Below are 27,202 nucleotides of genomic sequence, written 5' to 3'. Positions count from 1 at the left end.
AGATTTATATATCTAATAAGATAGTCCGGAAGTTTTCTAATAGTTATATAAAATAAGAGAGCCTTAGTAAATTAGTAGATTTACTTAGCTAAGTACTTATTACTCTTAAGGTAAAGAGTTAGCTAGTTCTCTCTATTATTAGCCTAAAGATTATATCTATAAAAGTAGTAAAAGAAATAACCTAGGTATTTAATATGCTAATACTAGCTGTAAGAGCGTCGCAGGTTCTATAAGCGCCTAAGGGAAGATCGGGATTTAGCTTACTTAGCAAAGGAAATCAGTTAAAAGCCTACTTAGTAGAACCTAGTAGTTAAGTTAATTTATTTAAACTACTATAAGGGGTATACTTAGGCTAACCTTAGCGTCCGAATAACTCGCTAATTAGAATATATACTATAAGTACTTATAAGAATCACTAGAACTAATATTTCTACTATTTAGAAAATAAGTACTTCTATAGAGACTACCCGGACTTCCTAATAAATATAGAAAAGAAGCTTATATATAATTATTAAAGCTAGATATATTATAGACGCGCTAGTAGTAAGAGATAATTAGTTAAATAGTATAGGGGGGTCCTAGTAATAGAGGCTATATAAGCTAGTTAAAAGGGAACCTCGATATAAGGAGCTAATAAGAGATAAATTAAAGGGAGTAATTTAATAGTATAGCTAATATAAGTACTATAGTACCTTATAAATAAAGCTAAACTTATAAAAGTAATAGTAGTAAAAGTAATAACTTAAGATAAGTCGGATATTAAAGAAGATAAGGGAGACTAAGAAGCTATAAGAATATTAAGAGCTAGAAATAAAAAACTAAAGAGCGGAAAGAATAATAAGTAAGTAAACCTAAAGAAAGTATTAAAAAAGTAAGTTAAGAAGGAAAAGAATTTAGTAACTTTAAAAGTTCTATAACTTAGAAAGTAAAAGTAAAAAGATTTAATTAAAAAGGTATTAAAAGAAAGAGTATAATAAGGAAAGATTATTAAAGAAATAAAGATAAATAAAAAGTAGACTAAGAAGTTAAAGAAAGTTAGTTTAAGAGTTACTAAGAAAGTAAAGTAGTACCTAGATATCTTAAAGTAAAGAGTGTAGCCTCTAGAGCTATTAAATAAAGTCTTAGATAATAAACTAAAAGGTATTACTAGTAGGGAAGTACTTATATACTTTAAGCTCTTATAAAAATTACTTTTTAAAAATATAACTATAGTAAAGTTACTTTAGACTACTAAAAAGAGAGTTAGAAGTAATTAGACTAACTTAGTATTAATAAAGTCGGTAAGAGTAAAGGAGATATTAAAGAACTCTTAAGTCTTAGTAATTAAGAGCCTAAAAGTTAGAGTCCGGCTAAGCTCTTTAATTATAATAGCACTTATTAATTATAAGTTAGAAGCTAATCTAATAACTTCTATAATTACTTTAAAGACCAGGCTCCTTATTTAACTTAACCTTAACCTTAGAATAATAAGCTACTTAAGAGAGTAAGAGAAGTTCAAGAGATTATATAAGAGAGTAGCTATAAAGATTAGAAGTATCTTAATAGTAGGGAGTTTTTTTACTTTAATATAAGTGAAGAATAATATAATCTTAAGCTAACCCTTTATTATAGCAAGTCTCTTATCGTTTTCTTATAGTAGAAGTTATTAGTTTACTATAGTTATAAATAATAACTAAACTAAGTAAGTTATAGTAAAAGTCACGGATTTAATAAGGTCTTATACTAAATCAGATATTTTCCTAGAAAACGCTTAGCTAAAGCTATAGTAATAAGTAGTTTTAGCGATAGATCTACTAAAGAGAAGAGTAGGTTAACTAGCGTATTTAGCTCGCCTAGCGGAGAAAAAGTAAAGGTATTTTTAGCTATAGTATTTACTAAGTCTAATAAAGAAAGAGATAAGGATACAATTCTTTTAAGAAGTACAGATTTAGTTATACTTTTATAAGTAAAAAGAGTTTTTCCTACTATTAGAGTTTAGAGTACTTATAAGAAGAAAGCTAATAAAGTTATTTTAATTTAAAAGAGGATTTCAGATAAATTAAAGCTAAGAGAGAAGCTAGACTAAAAATAAAGGCGATTAGAGTAAGAGAAAGTTAAAGAGCCTATTAAACTACCTTACGAATTTAATAAGTAAATAACTTTAAAGTTCTTAGAGTTACTATACGAGATAAAGTTAATACTAGAAAGAATAAAAGAGATAATAATTAGAGGGAAGTTATAACTATAAAAGCGCGAGCTTTTAAAGGAGATACTATATAAGCGCGAGGCTATAATAGTATTTAACTTCTTCAAATACAAAAGGATACACGAAGATATCTACTTACTATAAGAAATTTATACTATTTCGTATAAGGTCTAGTAAGCGCCTAGATTCCTAGTACTAAAATATCTATATAAATATATTAAAGATATACTTATAAAGAGGCTTAAAGCTAGTACCTTAGAATATAGCTATAAATTATATAAGAATTAGTAGTTTTTAGTTAAGAAAAAAAGTAAGGTATATTAGATAGTAGATACTATAATAAAGTATAATATAGTAATAATTCGAGATATTAATTTACTACCTAATATTAAGGAAATATTAGAAGATTTTATAAGGTATATAATTATCTCTCTAATAGACTTCTTTTTTAAGTATAATTAGGTTACCTTATACCTAAATAGTAAAGACTTAATAGTATTCTAAATACTACTTAGTCTCCTCTGCTATACTACCTTAGTTTAGGAGGCAACTAACTTTATTATATAATTTTATAAGGTTAGAAAAGCGATTCTAAAGGACTATAAGCCTAAGAGAGCTAAGATATTTATAAATAATATTCCTATCTTAGGCCTCTACTTAAGGTATAATAATAAAGAGGTTAAGCCTAGTATTTAAAGATATATCTTAGAGTACTTTATTAATTTAGATCTAGTCCTAGCTAATATAAAGAAAGTAAGAGCTATAATTAGCCTTAAGTCGCAGTTCGAGGTTAATAGCCTAAAGTTAGTAAGCTATATATATACTATAAAAAGTAAGTTACTAGATAGTGAAAATATAATAAAGATACTTAATTAATAGGAATACTAAAATATAACTAAAGTTAGGGTATTTCTTAGAGTCTATAGCTACTACTATATTTAAATTGTTAACTACACTAGAAAAGCTAAGCTACTATACCTTTTACTTTAAAAAAGAGCGGAATAAAAATTTAGAGATATCGAAAGGTTCGTAATAGATACACTGAAATTAGCCCTAATAATAGTCTTAGTACTAGTTAAGCTAGACGTCTCTAAAGGAAGTAGCGAAGTAATTCTAGTAATAAATATAAGCTTAAAGGAATAAGAGATAATCTTAATATAGCTAGATTATAACTTTAAGCGCTATCCTATTAGATATAATAGTAGAGTATAGATAACTATAAAAAGAAACTATAATACTACTAAGAGAGAGTATTATAAAGTTTTAAAGGCTTTAAAGAAGGTCCGAGGAGTCTTAATTAGCTACTACTTTATCTTAGAAATAAACGCTATAGTTCTAGTTATATAACTTAATTAAAGAGCGTTAAACTTACCTAAGGCTTTAGTTATAAGATAGATTACTTAGATACGCTTTTTCGATTTTAAAGTATATTATATACTAAGAACTAAGTATATTATAGCAGATAAGTTATCTAAGTAACTAGCTACTTAAAAGAAGTTAAATATTAAGGCTTTAGAAAAAGATATTAATAACTTCATAAATACTTAGTTTAGTCGAGTTAAGGTTAGTATTTAAATAAGGAGAGTAATACTCTATTTATAAGGGGTATAGAGTTTAGATTCTAAGCTTATTATAAAGTACTTTCTTATACTAAAATAGCTAGCTAGAGTTAACCCTAAGGACTTCAGGAGATTTAAGTAGTAAGCTCTTAATTATATAGTTTAAAGCGAAGTTCTATATTACTATACTAATAAAAGTCTTCTAATAAGATAGGTTATAGATAGTAAAAGAAAGCGAGAGATAATCCTTAAATCTCTCTATAAAAATATAAGCTATAAAAGATAGGAAAGTATATACTAGAAAGTTATAAAAAGATATTTCTAGGACTTACTATACTTAGATATTAAAGCTTATATAATAATATACGAAGTATATTAACTTCAAGACTCTACTAGGATAAAGGAAGTGCTTTATCTTACTTAGATAAGCGCTCTATAAGCTAAAGTAGGAATAGATATAATATATTTACTACTAAAGTAAGAAAAGTACTATTTAGTTATAATATAAGATAATTTATCTAGATAAGTTAAAGCTAGAGCCTTAGTAAATACAACTTTAGCTGCTATTATAGATTTCCTTTAAGAAGATATAATATATTACTATAGAATCTTTAAAAAACTAGTTATAGATAAAGAGCCGGAAAATAAGAAGTAAATAAAGAAGCTCGCTTAGAAATATAAGATCTGAAAAGTAGTAGTATTAGCTTATTATATCTTAGTGAATAGAATAGTAGAGTAGGGATATAAACTTATTATAAACGCTTTAGCGAAGATAATAGATAGAAAGATAAGTGATTAAGTAAGAAATTTATACGTAGTACTTTTAGTAAACTATTATATAATTAAAAGCACGATTAAGTACTTATTATTTTAAATATAATATAAGTCAGAGGCAGTTTTACTAGTAGAAATAAGAGTTCTTATATAAAAAGTTATAGATTAGAAGAATACTTAGATAAAGGTAGAGACCTTAGCTTTTTATACGAGGCAGATTTAGATTAGAGATAAAGATTTAAAAGAGGTAACTATAAAGTAGTATAAGATATAGGTAATAAGTAAGAATAAGTTTAATATTAGTCAGCGGATTTAGTAAGTAGAAATTAAAGTTAGTAATATTATTCTACTATATAATACTAAATAAGAAGTTAATATATCTTTTAAACTAAAGCTTAGCTACTAATAGCTTAGCTTATATAAGGTTAATATAGCTATTACAGAGAAAGGGATATATATACTCTTAGAACTCTATAGTACTTAACTTAGTAGTATATTTTTAAGAAACTAACTTAAAGTCTTTTATAAAAAGGACTCTATTTAAGAACTAGTAGAAGTTAGTAAAGATCTTAATAAGTCTATAACTAAGGGTTATAGTAAAAAAGAAGATATAGCACTTAGTAAGATAGAGAGTAACTTAAGAAGTGATATCTTAAGTATAGTACTAGTAATAAGAAGGTGAGCTTAAGCTAAAGCTAACCTTTAAGAACTAGAAGAAAAGTAGGTAGTAATTCCGGAGAGTAGGTATATAGCTATTATAATTAAGTAACTAAGCTATAGGATAATTTAGCTTACTTAGCGAGAGAAATAAAGTAACTAGAATTCTTAAGGGAACTAAGAAATTTTAGTAAGGTAGATAAGTTATATTTACTTATTAAGTAAAGGAATAAGTAAAGTTAAATATTATTAAATCTTATCTATTAATTACTTATAATAACATTAGTATTAAACAAGAAAGGAAGGAAATAAGTAATATTATAAGTAATATTATAAGTAATATTATAAGTAATATTATAAGTAATACTTAAAGTAATTATTATATAAAGAAATTAAAGGAAATAATTACTTTAAACACTAAGTATATAACTGAATAAATCTATACAGATAATAAATATAGTAGTAAGAGGGACCTATTAGACTAGGGGGGTAGTATCTTTAGCTATTTTATTATTATTAATATCTATTTATTCACTACTTTTATTATTACTATTATTATAAGTACTATAGCTAGCTAAGAGAGGAAAGTACTTACTTATAGTAGTCGGATAAGTTAAGGAAAAGCTACTTAATATATTACGCTTAGTAAGAATAGCTTTAATAGTAAATTAATAAATATATCTATTAAGATAAGTTAAGTAGTAATACTTACTATTAATATCTTAAGTAGAAGCGCTATTAATATAACTAATATACTTAAGATTAAAGTATATCTAATAAGTAATAAGGAAAGACTAAGTATTAGCTAAGTTAGAAGTACTCTTATTATAAGGGTATTACTAGAGATACTTATTAAAGAGTAACTTAATCTCTAGGGAGTAGCTAGTAATAAAAGTAGAGGTAGTTATAGTAGTCTTATAATAGAGGTAAGCTTAGCGCGGTTTAGTAGTAGTTCTGGAAGTAGTCTTAAGGGCCCGATACTTTATAAATCTCTTCTTCTTTTTCTTCTTAGAGTAGTTATTATTATTCTTATCCTTAATATTATTAATATTAATATAGACCTTAGTATCCTTATTACTATTAATAGCTTTCTCCGGAGTAAGAGTAACCTTAGAAGACTAGTTAACTTTAAATATAAGCTTCTTAGAGGTTATAAGAGTAAAGGTAGTAATAGTAGATATAAACTTATATTTAATAGTAAGAGTATTACTTTTATTAGAATTATCTTAATCTAAGGTATTATCTATATACTTATTAGTGCCCTTTAACTTCTTTATAAGAAGGATCTCTTTCTTAATAGCTTTCTTAACGCAGATAGAACTAGAAGTAGAAGAGTCTTTAGAAGATAAGCTAAGAGTCTTTATAAGTAAGTTAGTTAAGGCTTTAGACTTAATATACTTCTATAATTCCTTCTTCTTATAGTTATTAAGAGAGTTACTACTACTAAATAAATACTTATTATACTACTACTTATAACTATTATACTCTTTTATAGAGATAAAAGTTAAGTCTGAAATATCTGTATTAGATCTTATAGTAATACTACTATAGAGAGGTATATTATTAAACTCTATAATAAGGTCGTTTAGTCTAAGAAAAGTGTAACTTATAGACTTTTAACTAAAGTATATATAAAAGTAAGAAAGGAAGTTAATTCTTTATTTATTAAAGACTTCTATTTTAGTAAAGAGCTGCTTATTAAAAGTAAGAACTAAGAGGTTAATTATATAGTTAAATAAATATACAGTTTAGTCGGCTCAGATAGCTATAATAATATCCTAGATATAGACTATACTAAGGGTTAAGCTATATAAAGAGTACTCTAAGATATATTAAGCGGAGATATTCTTTAGGAGTAATACTATTATAATAAAAGTAATAGAGGTATAAATTAAGAGTATAAAAAGTATAAGGAAGGTAATAGAAGGTAAGGATAATAATAATAGTGTAAGAGAGGGAAGTAACTATAGAAAAATAGTTATTAAAAGAAAAAGGAAAATTTAAGAAAATAAAAGCGTAAGAGGATTTTTTATATTAAGTGAATAGTAGTAGTAAAGCTATAGAAAAGGTAAATTTAGTAGGAAGAAGCGTAAGATAGTAAATAAAAAGGTAAATTTTAAAAGGGAAAAGTAAAAAAAGTAGAGAAGTTACTAGTTATTTATTATATATTAGTTACTAGCGAGTAGCGCGATAATACGATTAGAGGAATAGTAGGTTATAAGCTACTAAGCGAGGTATAGGAGCTTTTAAAGGAGGATTTAAGATACTAAGGATTTTTTCTAATTCGAAACTTTTAACTTTCTTTAAAAATAATAACTTCCTTATATTTTACGCTATAATAACTAAGTTATTATATAGATATAATAGTTTAATATAAATAATAGAGGAGATATAAGTATAGGCCTAGTTAAAGTACTTATAGAAGATAGATTACTAGCTTTTACTAATTTTAATAAAATAGTTATATACTTAGATAGGATCTTACTATAAGACTAGTATAATATCTAGTTAAGAGTCTTAGAGATTATAATAGTATATTATAATAGGGCTAAGGAACTTATTAAGTAAGTATATAAGTATATAGAAAAATTAAGAGTATTCCGGATCTATATATTAGAGAATAAGTTTCGCTAGTCTTAGATAGAAGTTTAAGTTATAATTATTAATAATATAAAGAAGAGAAATAAATAAGGTAAAGCTTATAAGAGTATAGCAAAGAACTAGATAGACTCGAAAGTGCTAGCTTAGCTAGTAACTAAGTTAAGAGAATTCATAGGTATCGTGTACTATAGGAAGGAGCTTTATATAGTATGAAAGTCTTAATTTATTAAGGTATTTTAGAGCTCTCTTATAAGGGGAAGCTTTAGGAGTTCTAGTTATATAAGTAGCCTCTAGTTAGCTAGAGCGCCTTAGGGAGTGCCTTAGGTGCGTTAAGTGTATAATATACTCTCTTACTTAGCTTTATAATAGTAAGCGAAGCGATATAAATAGTATAAATAATACTACTTGAACTATAATAAGAGTTAATACTAACTAACGGCGTTAAGTCTTAAGTGCTTAATAGCTTTAAATATATAAACTAGGTAAGTTCTTTTAAACGCTCTTTCCTTAAATAATAACTTTAATATAATATTAGTAAATATAGCTAAAAGCTTTTATGTCGCCTACGCCTTACACGCTTTTAACCTTACTATTACTTATATAGTAAAGAAGAAGATTATAAGTTATTAATTTAAAGATTCTGATATAGTTAACGTTATAAGGAATCGTTAAAATTATATTAATACTTATAAAATAAGCTTATAGCTGCTACAGCTCTTTTATTATCGCTACTCTACTACTATTATTATTACTATTACTACTACTAGCACTAGTACTAACTCTTACTTACTGCTTTACTATAGTAGGGGCTATCTATACTATACTTTACAGCTATTATATTTGCGGTAGTTTACAGGGTATACTAGGCGACTTTTATTATAATAAAGAGATAGCTTTATGTTGTTTTTATTATTATAAAAATAATAAATCAGGTTGTATTATTACTTCTGTTCGCGTTATTAAACTCTTTGCCGGCTACTTAGTAGCCTAGGCCCTTTTAAAGGGTATACGTGTAAGTGTTTTTTTATATTATAATATTAGAACAACGAAATATTAAGGTATTAATATTAAAGTGCTAAGTGAGGCTAACTTTATAATATATATAGACTTTTATAGTCTACTAAGCTACTATTCGGAAGGCCTTAGAGGCTAAGGAGGATAAGGATAAAGATAAGAATAAGATTTGTACTATTATTTGTAAGTTATAATAGTAGTCTTATAGATTTCAGATATTATCTAACTATTAATATTAGCTGCTACCTCTACTCTTACCTTTACTCTCTATAAAGAGACTACTATTCTCCCCTTTTATCTTGTTTTTAGTACTATAAGAATAAGCTCTGACTTTATAAGAGCTACTATCGTTACTTTTACGACACGTTTAACCTTACGTGCCTTTACCTTAGTAAAAGTTGATATTATAGCTAGCGCTATCTAGTAGTTAATTAACTTTCTCCTCTCTCTTTAGTAAGTAGTATAAGCTTTATAACCTTTAAGTAGTAGCTTAGGAATATTACTTTTTTATTATTATAGTTCAGGCTAGCGTATTAGTATAGCTTTATAACTTAGAAGTTATAGCTTAAGATTAAGTCTCTTACTCTTCGTGTTATTTTAGCGCAGCTTTATAACTTTAAAGTAGTAGCTTAAGATTAGGTCTTATAATTTTACTTTTTCTTTTCTCTTTAATAGTATTTAAGAACTATAAATATAAAGTAAAAGAAACGTAATAAAAGAAAGTGTTTATATAGATTATATAGCTTAAGCGAGTTTCTTAATATTAGCTTAAGAGTCTTAAAAGTTTAAAAGAGCGATAAACACTTTAAACTTCTACTTTAGTAGGTTTTTAGTTAAGCTATTAGCTAGTATATTATTTATTAAGAGATACGTTACCTAAAAACTCCCTTTTTTATACTCCTGTTATAGCTATATATTCTGTATATTAATATACTAAAGCTTTATTAAGATTCGCTAGTTCTCTTTAACTATTAGCTGAATCGTTTATTTATTATTATAGAATATATTCTATAGAGCTCTTATATTAAGCTTTAGCTCTTTAAAGAACCTTTAAAGCGCTATTACCTTTTTAGTAATCTGTTTTATACTAAGAAGCTCTGCCTTAGTTATTGAAGTAGTAATAGTATCTTATCAGGAGGCTTTTTAAATAATAGCTTCTTTAAATAGTATAATTAGGAATCTTTAAGAGAAATAACGTGATTTAGCGTTATCTATAAAGGATACGTCTAAGGTAATAAGAAAGTATATCTTTCTGTTCTTTTAACTATAGATAATAGCTAGGAATCTTAAGTTAAATAGATATTATATAGTCTAATTAACCGCCTTTAAGTATAGCGCGCTTAGGTTAGTAAGGAAGTATAACAGTTAAGAAGCTATAAAATCGACGTCTAGCTAGAGTATAATAGCTATATATAGTATTGACTTAACTTTCTTCTAATACTTTTTAATTTACTTAAAAGTTACTATACTAAGGTTCTTAACTAGCTTATAATATAGGAGAGGCGTATTAGAGCACTTCTTATCTATTATATTAAACTTTTAAGTTATCTTCTTAATATAGATATTATATAAGAGAGATACTATTTTCTTTTCTTTATTTTATACTACTCGCACTTTTAAGAACTATTCTATATCTTCTAGGACTATTAGCTTATATGTTTTATATAGTTTATCTATAATTATCTAGCCCTTTTCAGTGTATCTGATATAATATAAGACTTAAATATCGTCGACGTAGAACGCTATAAAGATAGTCTTATATTAGTTTATAAAAATATATAGCTCTTTTATAAGTAAAGATAGGTCTAGCTTACTAAGTGTCTTTATAAAGTCGCTGTACTAGAGTATAAGTGAGTCTCTTAAGTCGTAAAGCGCTTAATTAATTTTTACTACTATTTTTAGTCTTTTCTAGCTTTTTAAAGGGAAACACGAGACTAAGGCGTTTCTTTTATCTCTCTTTACGTTAATAAAGATATTAATTATATTAAACTGCTTTACTTTTAAGTCGAATTAAGCTGCTAGTACTATTATAACTTAGAATAACCTTACTATAAGTATAGCTATATAAGTTAAGAATATTATAGAGTTATCTTATATATTATTTTGTATTATAATCTAAGACTTATAACACTTAAGTTATCTTATAGAATCTACTTTATAAGTAAATACTTACTTTAAGAGAATTAGTAAAGTAGCTATATCTTCCCTAAGAATTAGTTTTTAATAGTCTTAAGCTTTTAAGTTTAATATCTCCCTTTTTATATTAGCTTTAAACTACTTGCTATATAAGTGACTCTCTAGCTCTCTTTAGTTTTTAGGTAGCTTTAAGAGCTTTCCTTAATATTAGTTTTATAAGTTAGAGGCTTTTACTTTTACTTAGATATCTAATATAGCGTTTAAAACTATTATATAAAGTGTAATAGTATCGTAGCTATTAGCTTACGTTAGAGTCTTACTATAGAAAGTTGTAATAAACTCTTAAAGGCGTAAGTAGCTATCTTATCTTAGAGCTATTACTATAAAGTAATAGCTATATGCGGTAAGCCTTTTATATTCTCTTTAAGCTTCTTAAGTTACCTAGATTTAATTACACTTTATTACTTGCTACTATTAGTAGCTATTTTTAGCTATCTATAGAAACTTAGTCCTTATCGCTTTAGGAGAAGCTTTTAAAAGCTTAGTAACTTATTGCTTAAGGTTTTATAGCTATTAGCTAAGTAAACGACTTAAGGGTATATTTATTAGCGCGCTTCTTTAATACCTAGACTAGTATTATTACTACTTATAGTATCTTTTTAGTATTAAAGTAAGAGATAATTAGTCTCTATAGCTTTAATATCTCTTAAGACGCCTTAACTTAACTTCTTATAAAAAGTTAGATTTTTACTATTATTAGTAAAGTTATTATTATAAAGGACTATATCGTTACTCTTTACTTTTAAGGTCTGACTCTTATAAGAGGCTAATTTAGAGGTCTAAGAGAGCTCTAGCAAGTCGACCTCTATCGGCTCTTATACCTTTAATATTACCCTTAAGCTTTATAGAAGCTTTACTAAAGTAATATCTATTAGTTTTAATACTTCTTTAGTAACTAGTATAATAGTCTTAATACTAACGTTAACTTTAACTATAGCTTCGTTTAGTTTAGCTATATATTTTACTATAACTACGTTAGTAATATTACTAATATTATATTTTATATCTGAAGTAATAACGTTCTCTTTTAGGTCTTTAATAAGCTCTCTTAAAGTAAAGGTAAGTTAGCTAACTTTCCTTTCTTTCTTAAGAGAATAAAACGTTATCTTATTAAATCGGATATTACGCGTAATCACTATATAGTATAACTAGAGCATTTAGATCTTATATAAGTTAGAAGTAATATAACTAACTAAGTATCTAACGTATACTTTAAGGCTAACTTTAAAGCCTTTATAATTTTTTTTAGTCTCTCTATTAGTTATAACTAAATATACACGCGCCTTATACGCGTATACTTTACTTTAGTTAAGTCTTAAGTTAATTAAGAGCTTCTTTACTATTAGTAGATTATATTACTAAAAGTAGTTCTGAAACTATTCTTAAAGTACTTAATTAAGACTCTTTATCTCTTAGCGTGTAAAAGGACTTATATTATAAAGGTAGATTACTATATAATATACTTTTAAGTAAAGCTTCTCTAGTAGGTTCACCTGAACACGTATCTTAATAGATTTATTAATAATCTCTTATCTTATATACTTAACACTATTTATAAGTTCTTTAGTATATAGCAGGGGATTCTCTACTTTTATCTCTTCTCTTATAGTTTATTTCTTATACTTTAACGTGCCTTAAATAGCTATAACTAAGGTGTTATTATTATACTAAATAATATAGACTAATAGTCTATATTAACGCTTAGTCTAATATTTGAAGTTCTCTAAGACTAGTATAACGTAACTAGCTAACTTACTTAGTAATATATAACTAAAGAGCTTCTTACTATACTTATCCTTAATAATAAGTAGCTAGCGAGTATTATTATAACTTATATTAAAGTTAAATAAGTCTTAGAGGATTTAGTAGAATAGCTTAGCTATTTTATTCTTTAACTCTTATCTTAACATAACGTTTTTAGCGTATATAATAGTATAGTCTTTACACTAGATTCTTAATACTCTATTGAATTATACGCCTTTCTTTACTTTAAGTAACACTTATAAAGTACTTTCTCTTAAATAGCTAGTGTATAAGTATTATAGTTATAGAGTTACAGAACGCTTTTTAAGTAGTTAATTTAATAATTGGAAACTTTACTTATTTAAGTTACGGCTTAGAGTTAAGTATATTATAATAGGCGTATATATTAAAGTCACTAAGTTATAAGAGTAACAAGAGTATCTAAAAGGCTTATATTTAAAGAAAATTAAGTTGAACTTTTAAATTAGTTATCTAATAACTACGCTTATCTGAACTTTCTTATACTATAAAGTGATATCTTTCCTAGAGTATTATAGCCTAATGTCTTTTAGTAACGCCTTTAAGATAATATTAATATAGAAATCACGGATTATAGTAATATTATTAAGTGATAAGTCTTAAGTATTCGGACTATTTAGCTTAGCTAAGGAGTTCTTAAATACTCGCTTCTCTTTGCTAACTACTAGAATTCGTTATATTTTAGCTTTTATATAGTTATTATTAGTTAATCTTTTAAAGGAACCTAAAACTAGCTTATTCTTATGATTAACTAAGTGCTAAGCGCTATAGTTATTAACTAAAGTACTTTCTAAAAGTATATAAGGAACGTTAATAAAGTCTATAGCGTAGATTTTAAGTGTCTTTTTAAGGTTTAAGAGCTTTAAGTTAATAGTAGCTACGTTAATATTACTAGGGTATTTTCTTTTAGCTTACTGAGATAATAGTTCCCGGTCTTTGTTAGGCTTCTTTTTAGTAATCTAAGCTATAGAGATAGTAATATAGCTTTCTTTAGAGATCTCTTAGCGTAGTTTTATGTACTTAAGTACCTAGATAGCCTTATAAATCCTCTTGATTTACTTATTATTTAGATAGAATCTTATGCTATTAGCTTAAAAGTTATTATAGGTGAAACAGAGCTTTTAACACTTAATTAAAGGGTGCTAGTATCTGATTCTATAAAGGCAGTTAGTCTTTTTATCTCTTTAATTTAAACGGGAGCGATTTTAAGAGCTTTCGGAATAGTCTTATAAGCCTTTTATATTAGAACAACTACTTAGTATTAGCGTAGCGTAGAAACTATTAACTCCCTTACCTTTATTCCGGTAGTACTCTTTTATATTCACTATAAACGTTAGACTATACTCTTTTAGTATTATACTATACTAATATCTTAGAGTATTATCTTGTTACGAACCCCTTAGCGCTACGGTTCAGTTAGCACCCATATGCTAATAGTACTATTAGTAGTACTATAGGGGCATTAGTACTAACGAAGGAGCGGTGCTATTAATAGGGTAGTACTAACTAGGGAATAATACAGGATAGCGAGTAGTACCGCTATACACTTACGCTTAGTAGTAATAGTTACCTAGATTATAGTAGATAATAAGTCACGTAATAGATCCTTAGATCCCTAGATCCCTTTATAAGAGAATAGATCTAAGGATCTAAGGATCTAGTATCTTAAGGGATCTAAGAAGAACAAAAGTTCTATATAAGACTAGTATATCTGCTATTAGATAAGAGCTTTATACTTAACTTTAAATAGTATTCTAATACTTAGTAACTATCTTCTATCTACGTAATACACTTACCTCTCGATTATTAGAGATTAACTATAGCCTTCTGTATTTATAGCGAGTAAATACTAGACTATTACACTTTAAGCACTTTCTTATTAAAGGTACCGACTCATAAAGATAATATATCCTCTGTTAAAGGATTATCGAACAACTACTTAGCTCCTACTAAGGTCTTTAACCTAAAGAATATACCTAAGATCGCCGCCCCGGATCTCTATTATAAAGACTAATCTAAGCTTAGAGTATACCTTACTTAGGTTAAGCTTTATATAAGCTTTAATAGTTACTAGTTTACTATAGAGACTAATAAAGTCATTTAGGCTTTATCCTTCCTCTAGGGATCTACTTTTAACTAGATTAAGACCTTTCTCTTAGACTATATTCAGAACCGGACTAAGGATAAGAGAGTCTCTATAGTAATAACTAAGGAATCTCAGAAGATCTTTATAACCTTCAAGGGTTTTAAGTATAAGATTAACCGCGTCTTTAGTAATATCGATTAGAACTATACCGCTAAACAGAACATCTAGAACCTAAAGTAGGCCGAGTTAGTAACTACGTATACTACCGCCTTCTAGTAATTCATAAATTAGACTAGCTAGAATAACAACGCCCTTTAGGTATAGTACTATAAAAGGTTAAAAGATAGAGTAAAAGATAAGATAATAAGATCAGACGCGCTTACTAACTTATAAGAACTTATTAAAATAGCTATTAAGATTAATAACCGAAACTATAAGAGGGCACTTAAGAAGAAAAGCTAATACTACTCTAGAACATATATATACTAAGAAAGGGGAGGTAATAATAAGAAACTATTCTACCTTTAGGAAATAGAACTTAATACGATATTCCGGAAGCCAAGTTATTAAGGAAAGCTACGTAGTAGTAGGCTATCTAAGAAAGTTATAAGTAAGTGATAAGAGAAGAAGCTATACTTCAAGTATAGCTTTCCTAGTTATATAGCCAGCTCTTATTAATAAAAGAAGTTATAGATAGATAAGAAATATACTAATATAATAGGACGTAGCTCTTATAATAAACTAATATAACAACTCACCGCGATATATTAATATATAACTATAGATAAGCTCAAGGAGAATCATATCTATACTTAGTTAGGCGATTCTAATAATAATAAGCGAGATTCCGCGAGTATTATAGATCAGCTCAAGTAAACTATTATTAGCACGCCCCCTGAGGACTATATATATTAAGATAATAATAGCTCTAGGCTAGATAATAACATAGAGCTAATACTAAGTAACAGCGAGGAGAAAGCCTAAGAACCCGAGTAAACTCCAGAACTAAGGCTACTTTAACCTAAACTCTTAAGACTAAGAGTAAGTAAAACTTAGGAAGTTACTTAAAGAGAAGAGAGCTTATATCAGGTTAGCTATAATACTCGCTACTAGACTAATATAGCCACCGGGGTTACTTATTAAGAACCAGGCCTTATTAGCTTAGGGGGTCTATTATAAGAGGCAAGGTATAAAGTAGTCTACTAGGACTATAAGTATATTAGATAGAGAATAGCCGGCAGCTAAGAAGGACTAACAACCTTTATATAGCACTTACTACTCCAGAATACTATCATTCTTAACACTAGCGCGCTACTAGAGGTAGGTAAGGAATAGGAAATTATAACTAAGAACTAATATAATAGGACATAGGTCCATGTTAATAATAATAGCTAGTACTATTATAAGATATATAACCTAGTAATATATACTAAACTTAGAATAGGGCTCGTATATAAAGTCAGCCTAAGCTATAGTAATCGAAGAGTATAAGAAAGTATCCTTAACTATAGCGTATATTAGGAATATTTCTATATATAGTAACTTACCGCTATTAGAGATAAATATCTCATGTTAGAGGTTAAAATTAAAGGAGTTAAGCTTTAGGCGATAGTAGATTCTAAAGCATAAGGGAACTTTATATCTCCTACTATTATACTTAAGTACTACCTATTAATCGAAGTAAAGGATAAGGGATACTATCTAGTACTAATAGATAGTAAAGTCGCCTCTAATAAACTAATTGAAGTCCAGACTATTCTAGTCTATATAAGTATCGCCGGACACTCTGAAATAATCTAATTCGATATCATTAGGATTAGAAAGTATAATATTATCCTAAGGCTACTATAGATAGAAAAGTATAATCCTATTATTAATTAGCAGATAAGAAAACTTAAGTTTAGTTATTACTAAGACTACTATTATCTACTAGGAATAGAAGTAGTAAGTATTCGAGAGGTTAGCGCTACCTCTAAGGAAGAGCTTAGATACTAAGACAAGGGTCTACTAATAAAAGATATACTATTAGTATATAAGAAGTTTATAATACTATTCAAAGAGGAATAAGGTATCGAGGCCTTACCGAAACACTAAGACTACGATTATCAGATCGAGTTAGAACTAGGTACTAAACTAATATTCTAACTACTTAAGGAATATTTAGTAATAGACTTAATAATAATTAAGTAATATATCAATAAAAACCTAGCGAAGGGATTTATCCGAGAGTCTAAATCTCCGTAGGGGAGTAATATCTTATTCGCAGAAAAAAAAGATAGTAAATAACGAATATATATTAACTACTATCGATTAAATAATATTATAAAGAAGGATTATTATATACTACTATTAGCCAAGGAGCTATAAGATAGACTCGTTAGAGCTAAGATTTTCACTTAGCTTAACCTACAAGAAGTATATAACCTCGTTAGGATAGCTAAGAGAGAAGAAGAAAAAACAGTATTTCACACTTATTTCAGTTACTATAAGTATACAGTTATACCCTTCGGCTTAACTAACGCACTAGCTATATTTCAGTATCTAATTAATAATATTTTATAGCCTTACTTAGATATAATATATATATACTATTTAGACGATATACTAGTCTACTTTAAATCAGAGGAGTAATATATAAAAGATATTATAGCTATTCTCTAGAGGCTAGAGGACGCTTACCTATTACTTAAACTAGAGAAGTATAACTTTCATATAGATAAGGTTATCTTTCTAAGCTATATAGTTACTACTATAGGACTAGCTATAGATCCTAAAAAGATTAAAGCAATTATCAAGTAGATAAGGCTTATAAATATCAAGGAAGTACAATTATTCCTTAGGTTTACTAACTTCTATAGGCGATTTATTAAGGACTACTCGAAAATCACTAAGCTACTCACAGAGTTAACCTATAAGGATAAGGAATTCCACTAGTCCGATAGCGCACGAAAAGCGTTTAAAGCACTTAAAGCAGCTTTTATCGCAGAACTAGTACTTACTTCCTTTACCCCTAATAAAGAAATACATATAGAGATAAATTCTTCAGACTACGCTATTAGAGCTGTACTTAGCTAGCCAGGCGAGGATAGAAGATAATAACTAGTCGCTTACTATTCGCAGAAATTATCACTAGCAGAACTTAACTATAATATATATAATAAAGAGTTACTAGTAATTATAGATATAGTACACGAATAGAAAGTCTACCTTAAGGGCGCCGCTTACAAAGTACAGATCCTAACAGACTATAAGAATCTTATTTACTTTATAACTACTAAAGAATTAAACTAATACTAGATTTAATAGTATAAAACACTCTCTACTATAAAACTTCGAATTTCTTATATTAAGGGAACAGAAAACGCTAGGGCCGATACCCTAAGTAAGAAACTAGAATATCTTATAAATAAAACTCACGAATCTCATACTATACTATAAAAGGATAGTAATTCACTAATAGTTAATTACTAATAACTAGCCTTAATAAGCCAAGTTACTAAGAAAATCTAGAAAGATTATACTAATAACCTAGTTATAGCTAAACAGAAAAAGCAACTAAGTAAAGGATTCTCCTTTACCTTAGATAGCATACTTCTATACTAAGAACGAATCTATATACCTACTAGGGATAGGATTAAATTTATCACGCACTAATATAGGCTACTCGCTTATAGATACCAGGGGGTAGCTAAGACGCTATCTAAGCTATCTAGGGAATACTACTTCCTAGGAATAAGGAAGGTAGTTAAAGATATAGTAGCGTTATATGATATATATATCCGGAACAAGGTATCACACTATACTCTATATAAGCTTATAAAGTCACTAATAACACTACCTCGCCTATAGAAATTAATTACTTTAGATTTCATAGTCGAGCTACTACCCTCAAAAGACTTAGTCATAGGAATTATATATAACTTAATCTATATAATAACAGATAAGTTTATAAAGTACATATATATAGTACTAGTACTTAGAACATAGGACACGCCTATAATAGCGTAAGTATTCCTTAGAATAATCTTTATAAGCTATAGAATACTAGATAAGATTATCTTAGATAGAGATAAGCTCTTTACCTCGAAGTTCTAGAAAACTCTTATCACGCTCTTAGGAATAAAGTAGAAAATATTAACTATATTCTATCCTTAGACTAATATATAAACAGAATAAATCAACTAGATAATAGAGACTTATCTTTAGTATTATATAAACTATAAGTAAGATAACTAAGTATAACTACTCCTACTTACCTAGTTTATATATAATAGCGCGGATCAAGAGACTATTAGAGTATCGCTATTCTACGCGAATTATAAGTATAATCCCACGGCATATAACCTACTAATAGCCGGTCAGGGTACCGCGTAAGAAGCTATACTACAAGCAAATAAGCTTAAATAGCTCTATAAAGAATTATCAGCTAATATTCTCTTTATCACGTAGAGATCTGCGATCTACTATAACAGAAAGCGTAGTATAGGACTAACACTTAAGGAAGGAGATAAAGTCTACTTACTTAGAAAGAATATTATAACTAAACGACTAAGTTATAAATTAGATCATAAGAAGCTAAGACTATTTAGGATTACTAAAGTCAAGGGACTAGTTAATTATTAACTAGCTCTACTAAAGATAATAAATATCTATCTAGTATTTCATATATCTCTCCTTAAACTAGTACCGCTAGGAGCACCGCTGGCTCCTATTACTAAAATACAACTAATTAATCCGAACGCCGAATATAAAATAGAGGCTATTCTTAACTATTAGTACTTCTATAGTAAAACAAAATATTTAATCAAATAGAAAAGGTACTTATAATCAGAAAACACTTAGGAACCTAAATCTAACCTCTACTACCCTAAGCTTCTATAGGAATTCTATTAAAGAAATCTAGGTTTACTTAGAAAGAAGAGGACCTAAGGTCAGGGACTAAGCCCTTAGAAAAGGACACTAAGTAAGCGTTAGGTTCAAAAGCAGGGAACTAAGAAGTAAGATTATCCTTAATAGGCTTAGAGGGAGGCGTTAGAGAGTAAGTAGGAGTTACGGTTTTTCTTATCTTAAACTAGTATATAAGTCGTTTAAGAGTAAACTTCTTAATATACCCTAAGATATTATAATTATAATACTTTAAGCGAACACACTTAGAGTATTATTTCGAAATAGATAAATCTAGAAAGTAAGTATAGGAAAAGCTATAGCAGAAAGAATAAGGCTTTACGAGTTACGTAGCACACTTAATATAGAGCGCGAGCTAGATACTCTATTTTTTCTTTATCTAAGTAATACTTGATTTCTTTATAACACTAGATATAATAGATAAGGAAGATAGTCGTTAGTAAACTATTAACGTCCCTTAAAAGTTATACTTAAGTATAAGGACTACGCTAGGCTAAAAGGGAGATAGTATTATAAACCCCTTAGCGCTATAGTTCAGTTAGCACCTATATACTAATAGTACTATCAGTAGTACTATAGGGGCATTAGTACTAACAAAGGAGCAGTGCTATTAATAGGGTAGTACTAACCAGGGAATAATATAGGATAGCGAGTAGTACCGCTATATACTCACGCTTAGTAGTAATAGTTACCTAGATCATAGTAGATAATAAGTCACGTGATAGATCCCTAGATCCCTAGATCCCTTTATAAGGGAACAGATCTAAGGATCTAAGGATCTAGTATCTTAAGGGATCTAAGAAGAACAAAGGTTCTATATAAGACTAGTATATCTACTATTAGATAAGAGCTTCGTGCTTAACTTTAAATAGTATTCTAATACTTAGTAACTATCTTCTGTCTACGTGATACACCTACCTCTCGATTATCAGAGATTAACTGCAGCCTTCTATATTTATAGCAAGTAAATACCAGACTATTATACTTTAAAAGATAGAAGTAGTTTAAGAGGTAAGAATACTATTAATATAGTAAGATATTATAGTTAATTTCGTATTTTAAGTAAGCTCTTATTAGTAGTACTCTGTGAAGGCTTAAGGCTCTTTTAGGAAGTAATTATACTCTCTTAATAAGCTTAATTCAAAGTAGTAAAGCTCTTATTAACTTATAAGTCACTCTTTTATATTAATTCGAAATAAGTAATCTAATTTAAAAGTATTTTACTAATAAATTCGATTAGAATCTTTTACTTTTAATTTAAACTTATAGCTACTCTTTTTATAGCTTAGAACTTTAATAATTTAACTATATTTCTTTGAACTACGACTTATAGTAAAAGTATAACTAGTAATAGTAGCGTAAGCTTATACTATATTAAAAAGAGTATTAAAAGACTTGTATAAACTAGTAAGAAGTAATAAAAGTAGTTTAATAGAAAAAGATATATCTATAAAGGTATTAAAGCTAAGAATAGAAGCTTTAGAATCGATTTAGTATAATAGATAATATAATATCTAGTACAACGTGTCCTATATAAAATTAGTAGTAGCTCGCGTACCGGGCTTACTGCTGACGTTTATAAGTAGGTTAAGTAGAGGGAGTTGTCTCTATATCGTCAGGGGGTCGTCTCTATATCATCCCTCTACAGAACGGTGAGGCGAGATGGGGCGAGATGTGTGTGGGTGGTTGGTGGTGGTGTGTGGGGTAATCCTGGCGTAGATCTATGCAGGGCTTTCCCTGCCCCTCTTCTGAGTTGTTCATTATCCCGCTCAAGAAAAGCCACTGGGAATAAGCTGCACTGCGAACCGCACAATAATCGCCTAAGGAGAGCAGGCCTTGGGCTGGGCCCTTATGTCATGCCTCTCCCTTGATCTTCATCACATCACCGGCCACAACATGTCCTGAAAGGCTGAACGGGGCTTTGATACTCCTCATAGTATCGAGATCTGACATGGAGTCTAGATTGGGCAATGGCCAGCACGGCTGAGAGATATGCGCATAATAGGAGGACTCTTATTCACAAAAGAATGGCGTGATGAGTTGAAATGTTTATCGAATGATCTCCCAGATCCTCTCGATCAGCCTCCATGGAGAGTTGAGACGAAAAGAATATTGTCATTGGATTGCAGGGCGTATGTGGCTTCCCCTTCCAGCTCCCAGTCAGCGTCGTTGATGAGGACCAGGATGCCCGGGCGGCTGGATGCATGAAAGTTGTCAGTGAGTGTGTCCCGATTTGGCGACATGTTTTGAGACAACCTGAAGAAGCGAGGGGACTGGAAACGGTGAGGGTTCTGCTTTGCGGGGGCAGCCATGTAGAGGAGGCAGAGCAACCCTAGACAAGCTGATGCGCAGCATGCAATTAAACGATCGCGATAATGCAACCAGCAGAGGCTGGAGGGTAACGTAGAATCGTTGAGAAGCGGTGTATGGTGACTGCATGGGGAATGCAAAAAATCGAGAAAGTGGCTTACACGTGACCGTCCAATAGGAACATCTCCTTTCTTGTATCCTTCATGAGTTCCTCGCAGAGATAGGCGACTAGCCATCCGACTGTGACCGCGTTTCCCTTGTCGTCTTTGGCAGGGACCTCGATTTTGTGCTTTCGCTCGTCGGAGAAGAGCATTTCAAGGCCGCCACTGAGAGCAGAGTTTAGCGTCGCAACCCCCACGCTTCAGAGCCTGAAAGACACTTACGAGAACTCGACGGTGAGAGGTATCATGGTGTTGGACGTCATACTGGATATGTAGGAGGGCCCAGGGGTGGTGGGAGATGCTGAGCTCTACTTCTGCAAGTAATATCAATGCGATGTCTAGAATGTAGGAACGACGTTGTCATTGGAAGAAGGTGGGCGGTCAGGGCGGTGTGTGGCCTTCTCCCTTAACGTAATTAATCACTTGTAATGTGATGTGATGTCCGTTGGTACCTTAGGTAAGTAGATACTTACTGAGGCAAAAGAAGACTACAACTGTGAGTATATCGCAGGAAGTGATTGTTCTTCTAGCTTCTCTAAGCGTCTTGATTTTATTTCTCCCTAGAAAGTTGTGCACCTACGTTGAGCTTCGCATTTTCAGATACCCTGGTGGTCCCCTGAAGTAACGATAAAATGTTTAGCCGAAAAATCTTCACTCAGAAACATCGTCACTAAACCCCGTGACCAGTCCACACAATATCACAGGCGCAAGATCTCTAGGCTGGTATCGAACGCCAATTATCAGGCGGGCGACTTCAATGAGCTCCTCGAATCGCTTCGTCATCCTCTTTTTGCACAACTATTGAGCTGCTGCCTGGACATGAATTGAAAGATGGCACGAGCCATCGCGGAATATCTGGCGGCAGGGGCTAATCGACATCCCTCTGCGGCAGATTGGGACGTTCTATCTGGAATACTGGCATATGGTGCTGATAGAAATGTTGCATTGTGGCATCCTCAAGTAAGACCTCCCGCCATTCGAGATCTCAAACTTGCGTCCTTGCGCACATGGAAAGACCGAACAGCAACCATCTGCTACAACCAAGAAAATGACTGAACCCAAATAGAATGAAAACTCAAAAGGAGTTCAAACACTTCTCAGCGGCCACACAGACATTGTCAATGCTGTCAAGTTCGTACCTGAGTCCCCAGGTCTCCTCCTCAGCGGCTCGGTGGACAAGACCGTCAAAATATGGGCCAAAGACCAATCTTCCCAAAAGTACACATGCATCCAAACACTCTTAGATCACCAAAGTTCCATCAATTGCATAGGGGTCTCAAGCCGCTCTCCCAAAATATTCGCCACAGGATCCGCAGACTCAACGATCAAGGTGTGGGCTCTGGGTGAGCAGAATGTAGCGTCACTACAGCAAACGATCACTATCTCGCCTCGATTCTTTCCACTGTCTCTAGCTCTCAGCAACTTGGCTGATGCGCTTGATTCCTACGTGCTTGCTGTTGCAGGGACGAAAGATATCATCCAGCTTTACATCCGAGACTCATCAAAAAGTTCGGATTTCAAATTTCAAGCTACGCTAGCTGGTCACGAAGGCTGGATCAGATCATTGGAGTTCACTCAGGAGAGTTTTGATCCAAAGAGTGATCTCATCCTGGCATCAGCGAGTCAGGATAAATACATACGTCTATGGCGGATCCATCAAGGAAAGGAGCTACCTGCCGCAGCAGCAACCGCAGATCCTGCTTTAGGAGCATTCCTACCCGGAAAGTCTCTGTCTAATAAAGCGCATCGATTCAAGGCCGACGACCTGGATTTCTCAGCTACGTTCGAGGCACTTCTACTTGGACATGAAGATTGGATTTACAGTACTCAGTGGAAGTCCACTGGTGGCAAATTACAGCTTCTTTCGGCGTCTGCGGACAACTCACTTGCTATATGGGAATCTGATGAAGCAACGGGAGTTTGGATTACAATTGCACGAATGGGTGAGATTAGTGCGGAAAAAGGATCCACGACTGCAACAGGTAGCACAGGTGGCTTCTGGACTGGTCTGTGGTCTCCTTCGGGTGAAACAGTGGTCTGTCTTGGACGGACTGGCTGCTGGAGGTTATGGGATCATGATCTTGCAGCTGATAGATGGATTCAAGGCGTCGGTATTAGTGGCCACACACAATCTGTGACAGGAATTGCGTGGTCACAGGGAGGAGACTATCTACTTTCCACCAGTTCTGATCAGACAACGAGGCTGCACGCCAAATGGAAGCGAGACGACCTTGTTTCCTGGCACGAGATGGCAAGACCACAAATACATGGCTATGATTTGAATTGCATCGACTCGCTGGGAGCATCGAAATTCGTCTCGGGAGCGGACGAGAAACTGCTCCGTGTGTTCAACGAGCCCAAAGCCGTCGCGAACATGCTAAGTAGTCTCTGTGGATTTTCAAGCTCGCACATAGAGGATATGCCAGATGCTGCAAACATGCCTGTTCTAGGCCTATCCAATAAAGCCATCGAGGCAGTAGACGACGACGAAGAAATTGCACAAGGAAATCCCAAAGATCGCAACGCTCCTAACCCTGCCTTCATCGTCCGCAAATCGACACTCAGCCAAACCCATCCACCTCTCGAAGATCAACTATCACGCCATACACTATGGCCAGAAATTGAGAAACTCTATGGACACGGGTATGAGATCTCAGCTCTGGCCGCCAGCCACGATGGGGCTCTCGTCGCCACAGCTTGCAAAGCAACGTCCATTGATCACGCTGTCATCAGAATCTTCGAGACCGAGCATTGGCATGAAATTAAGCCGCCGTTGACGGCACACTCGTTGACGATTGCGCGACTCAGATTCTCGTCAGATGATCGATACCTGCTCAGCGTCGGCCGAGATCGGCAATGGGCAGTATTCCAAAGAGATGAAGATGAGTCACGCAAAAGAACATATAAATTGGCAGAATCAAATCCAAAAGGGCACTCTAGGATGATCCTAGATGCTGCTTGGGCACCGACTGCAGGAACCGTGTTTGCGACTGCTGGGAGGGACAAGCAGGTAAAGATCTGGGCGAGGGAAGAAGCAAATACAGGTGGATACGTTTGTAAGGCGACCATTGCGGAGGATACACCTGTGACGGCGCTGGACTTCATGAATGTGTGCTTGCCTGATGGCCGAACTTACCTCGCGATTGGAACCGAGGTTGGCCGCGTAAGAATTTACAGTGTGGGCGTCAAGGAGACGTTCTCTGTGATCGAGCTGGCAGTCGAATATCCAAGGTCTGTCCGTTCTCCCCCGTGTGCAAAAGGAATACTGACGAAGCCAAGCCCACATCCATATTCCTCAAAACCTATTACACAACTGGCGTGGAAGCCCACAAGCGGAGAGAAGACCGAGGGTATTGAAATGGAACTTGCAATTGCAAGCGAAGACAGCTGTTTGCGTGTCTACTCTATAAATCTATCTAGCTCTACATAGACACTTTCAGTTCTTATCCAATGCCGGTGCAGTGTTAAATCCTGCACCAGTCTAGGAAAAATAGGTAGAGCAGTTGAAATGCTCATGCTCTGCAGTCGAAGAAGTGCAACCAGATAAACAACCAAGGGGAGATTCCCAACCCACCGCCCGGCTATGAACAGAGTCCAGGATGTGTTGAACGCCGGGCCGATGTTTAATGATGCGCAGACCTATGCATTCCCAAGAGCCGTTGAGGCCTCCATATAGTATCATGATTGATCATTACCGTAACCCAACCCCAAAGAAAATTGCAATGCTATCACATCATTCCTCAAGTTAGTTTAAAAAGTCCTCTTCTCAACACTCTCGGAGCCATAACCTCCAACTCCCCCGTTCAAGTATGCAGTCCCCTCACTCGTTCTCCCTAGATTCCTCGGGCCCCTCTCACTTAGATCATCCTTCAGCCACGTCAACACCAACTCCCCCAATCTCGAATTCCCTGTATCAGTTCCCCTGCCATCTAACTTGAATGTCTCAATGCCACCCCATTCCTTGACCTTCCCCAAACTCATGTGTACCAGATGCGTCGGCCATGCCGCCAGATTATCAAGGATATGCGTCGCATACACAATTGTGCATTTCCTGGTTTCCGTCTCCTTCTTCAGGAACCCAAGGAAGTTGCTCCTACTCAGCAGATCCAAATCAACGGTAATCTCATCCAGCAACAGGATTCTCCACGGCCTAATCAAGCCCATGGCAAGCTGGACCCGTCTGCGCTCACCATCCGAAACAGCATGCATGCGCCAGTCCAAATCAATATCCAGCACCTCCACCAACTCGTCTTTCCGCTCGGGATAATGATCTCCACCAACAGACTTCAGTAGCTCCCGTACGCCGATGTCTGTTCGCACGATAGGATTGAGTACCCATTCTAAACCGAGATATGTGACACCCTCGAGACCATCTTTGAAGGGGTCAAGTCCGCCCACGGAGATGGCTCCTGATGGCGCGAGACGCTTGCCAGAGAGCAGGCGTAGGAGAGTCGTTTTGCCAGCGCCGTTAGCGCCAATGAGGAGGGTGCGCGACGAGGGCGGGAGGGAGAGCGTGAGATTTTGGAGGCCGAGGGACCGGTCAGGAAAGGTGTAGGAGAGGTTGCTGACGACGATTTGGGGAGCGCCCGTTTGGTCGATGTATTGGCTTGACATCTTGCTGCTTCGGGGAGGGCTGTTCGGGAGACGCTTGAGGGAATGCTGCGAGAATTGAAGCCAGAGTGAGAAAGGAGAGGCACGCGGGTGTGAAAGTGGGAGCTTTACATCAGCCTCGAAATGAAAATATTTGGACATCATGACGACACCATGCGATTATCTTATCTTATCGCCGACCAACAACCCTGTCGATACCAAGAATATTCATTTGCGTCGAAATGTAAATATAATACGAAACCGATTCCGAGCAATTTATTTCTGATTATATCACACAATGGTTATTCCCTGGAGTAAGCTCCCGACTAATCAAGAGACGTGATGGTCATTGAAGGAAGCAGGTCGTTCACATTAGGTACCG

At 32.4% G+C, this 27,202-nt stretch overlaps 3 protein-coding genes across 3 annotated transcripts; 1 reads left to right on the top strand and 2 right to left on the bottom strand.

Annotated features, from left to right (window-relative positions):
• The first annotated feature begins 21,204 nt into the window (after positions 1–21,204).
• Positions 21,205–27,145, top strand: ONS95_013034 (uncharacterized protein). The gene is made up of 3 exons (XM_058506664.1): positions 21,205–21,891; positions 21,943–23,190; positions 23,297–27,145. Exons 2-3 carry the CDS (start codon positions 23,062–23,064, stop codon positions 25,658–25,660), a joined length of 2,493 nt encoding a protein of 830 aa, XP_058357393.1. The 5' UTR covers positions 21,205–21,891; positions 21,943–23,061; the 3' UTR covers positions 25,661–27,145.
• Positions 21,838–22,478, bottom strand: URM1 (Ubiquitin- modifier 1; the record flags this gene model as incomplete). Its single annotated transcript, XM_058506665.1, has 3 exons — positions 21,838–21,955; positions 22,231–22,395; positions 22,453–22,478. The coding sequence occupies 3 exons, from the start codon at positions 22,476–22,478 to the stop codon at positions 21,838–21,840; spliced, it is 309 nt and encodes a 102-aa protein (XP_058357395.1).
• CAF16 (CCR4-NOT regulatory complex component) lies at positions 25,981–26,844 on the bottom strand (the record flags this gene model as incomplete). Its single annotated transcript, XM_058506663.1, has 1 exon — positions 25,981–26,844. The coding sequence occupies one exon, from the start codon at positions 26,842–26,844 to the stop codon at positions 25,981–25,983; it is 864 nt and encodes a 287-aa protein (XP_058357394.1).
• Positions 27,146–27,202: the final 57 nt, after the last annotated feature.

Source organism: Cadophora gregata, assembly GCF_030347475.1.
Source record: "Cadophora gregata isolate MNR1 chromosome Unknown scaffold_7, whole genome shotgun sequence".
In the NCBI taxonomy this organism is placed as follows: domain Eukaryota; kingdom Fungi; phylum Ascomycota; class Leotiomycetes; order Helotiales; family Ploettnerulaceae; genus Cadophora; species Cadophora gregata.
The sequence above is the reverse complement of the archived record's forward strand: the minus strand, read 5'-3'. Positions and strand labels throughout refer to the sequence as shown.

Coding starts and splice junctions, on each gene's coding strand:
- ONS95_013034 (XM_058506664.1), top strand. CDS start 23,062: ATGGCACGAGCCATCGCGGAATATCTGGCGGCAGGGGCTAATCGACAT. Junction 23,191..23,296: donor TTGCATTGTGGCATCCTCAA/GTAAGACCTCCC, acceptor GAACCCAAATAG/AATGAAAACTCAAAAGGAGT.